This window comes from Psammomys obesus, unplaced genomic scaffold, assembly GCF_907164565.1.
Source record: "Psammomys obesus unplaced genomic scaffold, mPsaObe1.curated_primary_1811, whole genome shotgun sequence".
NCBI lineage: Eukaryota > Metazoa > Chordata > Mammalia > Rodentia > Muridae > Psammomys > Psammomys obesus.
Genome location: NW_026596057.1, coordinates 25,213,345 through 25,222,049, shown reverse-complemented (window position 1 = coordinate 25,222,049; position 8,705 = coordinate 25,213,345). Strand labels below are relative to the sequence as shown.

At 34.3% G+C, this 8,705-nt stretch overlaps 1 protein-coding gene across 1 annotated transcript in view; it reads right to left on the bottom strand.

Moving 5' to 3' along the window:
- Positions 1–822: 822 nt before the first annotated feature.
- Rgs18 (regulator of G protein signaling 18) overlaps positions 823–8,705 on the bottom strand; it is a 16,135-nt gene continuing 8,252 nt past the window's right edge. Inside the window, exons 4-5 of the mRNA XM_055624635.1 lie at positions 3,074–3,240; positions 823–1,176 (exon numbers count right to left, since the gene is read on the bottom strand). Coding sequence (XP_055480610.1) covers positions 919–1,176; positions 3,074–3,240 — 425 coding nt within the window. The 3' untranslated portion in view covers positions 823–918. The remainder of the gene's footprint in view (positions 1,177–3,073; positions 3,241–8,705) is intronic.

The window sequence follows — 8,705 nt, the reverse complement described above, 5'->3', positions numbered from 1 at the left end:
ACATAATACAGTATTAGATAAGAATTATACAAATATAGTATTAAGGGTTGGCTGATGTCAAAGTTGTCAGGTTTGTGTATTTAGATTTTCACCACCTCACAGTTTAGATTTCTACTTCAACTTTAAATTTTCAATTTTGAGGCATAAATAGTGTGAGAAGCAGGTCGTTGTCATCACCCAAGCACTGACTGGTGTTATTTCAGTGGCATGCACATATCTGGGAGAGAATGCAGTCCCTTTAGTGTACATGTAGACATACATTGATATGAACATGCTCCTGTCATCGGGAGTGTTGCTCTGTCTAATGGGAAATGTTCATCAGTTGGAGTGGGTATGACTGCAGAGTGCATTCTCACATATATCCCTGGTTTATGATTAAACTGTTTAACTGCTAGAGAGAAATGTGTCTTTATGACATTTCTTGTTGTTGGCTTAAAAGTGGAAGTGATAAGCAGGTATCCTGCTTGCAGAATTAGTATGCAACAACAAGTGTCCGTCCTTCCCCATTCTAAAAAATGGATCATTTCTATATGCTCCAACCGATTATTATGTAAAATGTCATCTGGATATACAGTTACCTAAGTACATTGTTTATACCTAGAAAAATAATTCAAACTGAATGTGACATTACTGAGAAGTTTATACTTTCTTTAACAATTTACAAGGCATTGCTAATATCTTTTTACTGACTGCTATTGAAGAAATAGAGTTTTATTATGAATAGACTATTAAATAGATTTTCATAAGATATATTGAAAGATATACTATGGCTTATTTTAGTACAAAAGTTTCTATATTTAAAAAAAAACACTTTGCCTGGTATATTTTAAAAGTGTAATCATTTCTTACTATACAGGAACCATATTTTAGAAGCAGATGAACACAGTTACCATCAAAACAAGAAAAAATTACTTTTACTCATAGCCAAATGGCAACATCTGCCTTTACATCTTGGAAGTCATTGTAGGTAAATGACCGTGATCGTCTCCTGAGATTTGTTGGTCTCTGCGGTCGTCCTTCCAGCAAATGTGAGTAGATGTCGGATTTCAGAAAACGTGTATAACTGTCTTGCTCCATGAGCTGATACACTCTGCTCTGTGCCGCATCGAAGCTGTGGACAGTGGGTCGTGTGATGCTCTTGGCAATTGCTTCTTTGGTGTGAAAATCAAGGTTGACCTGCATAAACAGAAGGAGGGGAAAATCATACGGTATCTAATACAACATCTTTGAGACCATCTCATTACATTATTGGAGGGAGCGTGCTGTGCTTGGTTCCCCCGGTATTTCTTCCTAGAGTCTAGGGATGCAGTATTGTATTCTAAGGTGGTATCTCAGCTGGCTAACATAGCTCTTTATTAATAATTATGCTTATTCTAACAGCACAATTGAATAATTCAGCGGTAGCTATCAATCGATCATTACCTTAACCCAATCACTTTCACAATGGGGAAATAAAAATTTCAGGAGTTAGTGTTTAAGTTAAGGGAATGATAAGCTGGGGGGCATAGTAGTGATATCAATAAGACCCTTCTCTTCTGCCTGCTGCCTTCTTCATCATCTTATTTTTCCTACAAAGAAAAAAATGTGCCAACATATGAATGTGTCTTAAATATACAATTTTATTCATTTTTAAGTTTGTTCCAGTTGATATGTCTGGTACTAATATTATACTTTCAAGCAGCTACCTTATTTCTGCCACTGAGTAGCCATAATCTGCTAAATAAACAACTGGTTTCCTAGTATACCATCAGCACACAGAGAGCATTGCATTACAAGCCATGTAGTTGCTTCAGTCTTAAAGATTTCCCAGAAGGTCATACAATCAAGGTTTGGTTGACACCCTGAAGCACTACTGGACTGTGATGGAATCTCTGGGGGTGGGAGGGGGTAGGATGTAATGCAAATAAGTTGGTTTTATTGAAGTTCTGCATTGAGGCAATAATGGAATTCTCCCTCTCTGCCTTTCTATCTCCTTCCCTTCCCTGCCTTCCCCTTCCTTCTTTCAGCTACCACAAAGTGAGCACACTCTTCTGCCATGCTTCTCTGCCTTTACATACAGATTTGCTTTAGTACCTAAAGCAACAGGATGAAATATCCTCTGAAATGCAAATAAATAAATAAATAAATAAATAAATAAATAAAATTTTTTCTTTAATTTAAATGACCTTAGGTATTTGTTACAGAAGCAAAAAGCTAGTACAATTGTATTAATTTTTAGTTGAATGTTGAGAGAAAACCTGCTCTACCTTGGAAACAAAATATGATGTATTGAGTACAGTATAGAAACATCAAACCATTTAGTATCTTATGACAGTTAAGCAATATCTGCTAAATTTGTAGTCAATTTACCAACTACACTGCAGGATCAATTCATTTAGTTTGTAAAGAAAGGAAAGAATAATAGCTTTTTACTTAGAGCACTGCCACAGCAGAGTTACATTGTATGTCTATTAATTCTTTTCTTTTAGCCTATACTGAACTGATAAAATAATTTCTTTGGAAGAACAAAACCTTTCATAGGTATATAAGATAAGCATATTTTAACTATATTTGTTATTTTGGAGACACAAGTACCATGACATTGTGTGAGGATCAAAGCATAACTTTAGGGAGTTGGTTCCCTTTTATCCATGTGGGGGCTGCACATTGAACGTAGGACTTCACGCTTGGAGATAAGCACCTGTAACGAACTGAACCATGCTGCTGGCTCAGTACAACCGCATAAAGCATCACACATGTTTAACATTTTTATATTTGTTTGTCTTATCTTTATCAGTTTCAGGGATCTTTAGTTTCTAATAAGTAGTTGTTTCTGCTAAGATAATACAGATTAGAGAAACAATCAAAATGATGTAAGTTTAATTACTCTTGGTCTAACTCTGTAGAGTGCCTTTATACTTTAAGTCATAATTAATTATGGTATATTCTGTCAACAAGTAGAAATCTGCAATTAACCAGTTTTGCTTTTACAAAATCTGAGCTCTGTGGTAGAATGAATGAGGAGACCAATTTGGTGAAAAGAGACCCTGTAATGGTATTAAGAAATTCCATATGTTTCCAGTCCTCACTGTACCTCTTTTGGGGCATCATTTTGGATGAATTTCTCATATATTGCTTTCGCTTTTAGGACAATTTGTTGAGGTTCCTTGCATTTCTTGAAATCTTCACAGGCTACCCAAAATTCAATGTTTTCTTCACTGAATTCAGTTTTAAGAAATCTGGTAAAAGCATCCATTCCATCTATCAAAAATAAATAATATTTTGTTACTTTGAAGCAGTCATGCTAGGAAGATGTCCTAGTTGATATTAAAGCATATACAAGTACTCACAGTAACACTATTATCTCCCAATTCAACACGGCCTCACATATTTATACAGTGTATGTGGCGGACTGTACATAAATTAACTTTTCCAACAGATGAAAGGAGGATGTCATTTCTATGAAATAAGGCTAAATCATACTTAGATCTAAATCTTCAAAACTAAGAGCTATAAAACTAATAAAAGTAATAAAATAAAGTAACAAAAGAGACCATACTGCACACCTTAATTAACATTTTTTCTATTCATGTCTCTCTCAGAGCATGAGAAATTATATTATAGAACTGTGAAAACTTTCTCTTGCATTCCATTTTGCCCACTACCAGATTGTGTTTCTTGTGCCGAGGACACTAAAATTCTTTCAATTGTCTCTACATTTCTAAGTTTCATATGGCCTTTTATTCCCTTCTGTCCACCAAAGTCCTGCTGGTCCTGACTACGAACAACCCTGGTGAATGATCGAAATGGGATGTCTTCATCAAATCCTTCCTCTCAAGTATAAGAGAACCTAGTGGAAAAAGCTGTTGAAAGAGTGCAAGAGCCAGAGGGGATAGAGAACACCAAGAAAACAAGGACATCTCAGTCAACAGGAACAGTGCCCTTAGGAACTCAGAGAAACCAAGGCATCACACAAAGGGCCTATATGGGTTTTCATTAGATGGGGTCTACAGCTGAAAGGAGAAGTGGGCACATTCTCATCCCTAACCTCAAAGCTATTTCCAATTGATAACCACTTTTAAATGGGTATTTAATTTCTCTAAGGGATTCTCTCTGGGGAGACAAGACATGCCTAAGGGTAGGCTGCATGACCAGCAGGAGATAGAAAACCAGAAAACAGATTCAGTGGCAATCTTCATAGTTCCTTGTTTCCTAACATGTCATGCTCTTTTCTTTTTTTAAATTTCATTCTCTATTTTTTCTTTCTTTTCATCTTCTGGGTCCATTGTGTGTATATTATGGCTTTCTCTTTCTTACAGGTTTCCTGAGTACGGAAATGATTAAGTATCTCTATCTATATCTGTTTCTTATGCCTTTTCTTGGGCTGTTTCCTTCTATTTGTTTGTTTTTATCTAATTTCAATGTGTTCATTTAAGTTTCATCTTAGTATATTTTATTTTATTATATCCCTTAGAAGCCTGTTTATTTTCTAATGAGAAACAGTGAAGTTATGAATGGGGAAGGGCTGGAAAGAGTAGACAGAGAAGAAAAAATAATCAGGATATATTATTTGAGAACAAAAAAATTAATTTTTAAATTTATATTGACATCTTTTTGGGTTATACAAAAAGATGGAGAAAGAGGGTTTTTTTGATACCAGTATTTATAAATCTGTTGTTAAATTGCAACTCATTTCATGTGTTTTCTATTAAGATCCGAGTTTTTGTCATTCTAACATAATAACAGCATCACCTTTGAGAGTATGCATCATTCTATACCAGCCAGTCTTGCATTTAAAAATTTAGAAGATTTTCCCAGAAGTATACCGATGGCGTTTCCTCTAGATATTACTGGAGTTTATTCAAGCATGTTGTGGATTTTATAATGTAATATGAATTTTGGACAAGTTATCTATTATAAATACTGTTTTATTTAAGACTTCCTTTTGAACCATTCTTTAATTTAGTAACAAAGTATTCATTGCATACTGCGTTACAAGTGTTGTAGTGTGTACATTATGACCATACATAGAAAAAATAAAGAAATGATTGTTAAAACACATGGGGAAAGGGCTTTGTCTTGCTAACATATAGTAGTAATAAGTAGTAAGACATGAGATGAAATTATATCTTCAACAATGATATTACATTTGAATGGACTAAACAAAACCACTGTGTGCAAATCAAGAAGATGAAAAGAAGGGATGTGTACAAGTAAAACTGAAGAAAGTGAATAAAATATCTAATTTGTTGAGGTGACTTCAAGATGAGGAGTATTTTTATCTCATATTTATTAAATGTTCATTCATTAGAAATATATAAAATTCATATCTATTGTTAGTTAAGTTTGAATGGTAATACACAAAACTGAAATATATAAATTGTTTACTAAATCAACATAATTGATAGTTATTGAACAACATATCCAACACATTTCAATTGTATGAGGAGTAACATCCTGACACATAATAATCTGAAACATAAGATGAGTATAATAAATTTCAAAGAATTTATATTTTAGGACTTGTTTGCTTAGTTATAGAACTCTCTATTCTACCTACAATTTCATGGGCTCAATTTCACATGACACAAATATTCCATAATCTGGACATAGGTTACCTGATATAGACAATGAAACTCTGAAGACACGACTTTGTTAAAGATGTCAAGGCACGTATAATAGGTTTCTCAAATACAGAACTGTCAGAATGGATTTGGGCTTAACTCATCACTAGTTTGTAAAGTTGGGTACAGCAACAAGAGGAAATAACCCCCAAATTATTTGTTCTGTATTCTCATTTATCTCTCCAACACACAGAATTCATCTGTATTGTCATGAAACATTATGACAATAGATTTTGTGGTAATCAGTCTTACTAATACAATGAAATTATAAGAAACCAGTAGTCAGAAAAAGACTTGGAAAACCGTAATGTCCCTAAGCATGAGAGCAATGAAGGTTGCCCACACTCATGACAAAAGATAATGTGCCCTGGGCTTCTTCTACTGTACTTATTCCACTGGAATTTCACTGGGCAAAGAAGGTACTTGTTGTTCTGTAGCAAAAGGATCTGAACACTGCATATTGGTAATTACATGTTAATGAAGAAAGTATAAAGAAAATGAAAATCCAAGCTAAAATACCTTGAGAAGACAACTTGACACTACAGACAACTTGAGGCACATGTGGTTCTTACTTTTCAGCTCAAGCACAACTGCCATTTGCAGGCTGACTGCTCAGTGTTTTCTGAATGGGCTCGCAAGCTAACCACAGAGAAGCAGCCAAAAGGTTCAACTGACTGATATTTAGCTGCTTTCTTTACTTTGCTAGTTCACTGACTGTATTATTTTATAGGTTTATTTCTCACATGAACAATGTGTTTTACTCAGAATGTACAGGAGAAAGATAAATGGACAAGGCTCTTAGATGAATTTTTATGAACAGTACACTATGTTCAAGTAAGGGAAAATATGCAAGTTTCCATAGCAAAACTGATTGATCTTTGCCAAAATGAAATAACAAAATCTGCAGTCAAAAGTCTGCTTTTACTGTAGTTGACTAGTGTGTTGGACCTGCTACCGAGATCTCCTTCAGTGTTATCTTGATTGAATTCTTCCCTCCCTAAATCTTAGCGTATCACTATTGTTGTCCAAGGATTTCTTCCTTTAATTAGTAGAAACAAAACTGTAACGTTCTCTCAATACTTCAGATGTCTGAGATAAGCCATGGGTATCTTTACAAAATAGTGAAATAAGCCTTCTTCAAGTACTGGTTGCCAACAGAGGTAAAATTATTCCTTTTGTATTTGTCTGACTAAAACCATAGTTTTTTTGCCTAATTTCTGGCTGCAATTGCTTGTCTTTGCTGGGTCTCCGTCTTTAACTATTTTGAACTTGGACAAGATAAGGAGTGAAAGGCAAAGTGTGCTTTATAAGTTATAAGTTAAAGCTGAATGTAAAAAGGAGGGCATGACTCTATCTATAAGAGGAAAATAACTGCTAAAGTATAACCGGATAATTAAATGGATAGAACTGAACTGTGGGCCTTTATCCCCAGTCTCTGATCAGAGTTAAAACAAAACCAACCAACCAATGAATGAAAACATGTCTTTAGGACCTAGTAAAAATGTTTGGTATAATGAAAAGTAGCCGCTCTTATCCCATATGTCCTTTGTTTTTCAAATTTCTACAGTTTGAAAATTTTCTACCAAATCAATCTCCATGTTTGTAGACTTGACACTTAAAATACTATGTCATCTTCATTCGTCTCTAACAAGTATTATCAGAACATGCAGGATCTTCATATTTTCTAATAAAATTCTTATTTCATATTGAAACTCAATGTAGTGGTATACTTAATTGAGTTTTAATAAAATCATTTTCCATAGAAACTTTTTGAATATGTATTAGAAAAAAATTGGATTAAAGACCAAAAAGATTTTGATAACATTTCTAGATAAGTTTAATTATAAAAACTACAGAACATTCATATGGAAATATACTCATTGTTGTTATGTAAAAAGCAGGAGTATTTTGTTCATGTCACATTTCCTATGTGCTCCCATATGTAATAAAATGGGTTCCTTTTCTTCTTCTCACTAATTCTTTTCTTACAATTTAAGTACAAATGAATGCAAAGCTAGTGAAAGTCAAGTACGTGTCATATTGTGCTAATAACATTTTCTCCTGTAGTCATGTGTGATTTGTTAAAAAGAAACCAAATGTTTGCTGCTTTGGCTTTTGAGCAGTTACTCTGACACCAGAAAATGGGTAATATATTTTTTCAGTGTTTTATTTCTTTGTCATTTACAAACATACACTGAATATTGAAATGACCAATGATAAAATGCAATCTGTAATTGTCTTTATTTCAGAACATTACAATTACTTTTCATATTAATTGTTTTCTGGTCCTTGATCACTTCTACCTGGTGGGGTGACCTAGCTAACCCACAGTGGAAGTGGATTTAGGCAGTCATGATGGAGCCTGATCATGATAGGCTAGAGGTAGACAGTAGAGGAGGAGGACTTTCTCTGCCAGAGGACTAGGGGAGAGAGAGAGAGGGTGGGATGGGGAGGAGATGAGTGAGGGGCTACCACGGGGATGTAATGTTGATAAATTATAAATAATAATAACAATAACAATATCAATAACAGTAACAACAACATATTTGTAAAGATACCTAAAATGAAGTGTCCATGGATCATATATCTAAAATTTTTACCAAGTGGAAAAAATCTTTGATCTTCAGTGTCACTGAGGTTGAACTTGAGGTCAGTGTTATACACTGAAATTCAGTAATATGAATTATAACAGAGTTATGAGGACTTCTAAGGACTTGGTTGCTAAGGATGTGAAGTTCCTTTTGTTGTTATGGTTTTATTCATTTTCATAAAAATAACACATGATTAAACCTTATATGTTTATAGATGAAGTAGATGTCAGACACCCAATTTGCTCTAAAAAAATGGAGAGCATGGGAGGTTGAATTTGAGCCTATTTTATATAATATTAAACACCTTTAGCCAGTAAGTGGCCCTGAAGACAATGAAAGACGAACAGTTGGCTAATATACAAATCAGCAAACAGCACAGACATAGGTGTGCCAGTGAGGAAGGATAATTTAGGAGGCATCTTGTTCTGTTTGAAATCCAAGGGAGTCAGCTTGCATTACCTTTAATCAGCAGTTGTCCAGAGCAACAACAAAAGTACGATCACAGTTTACC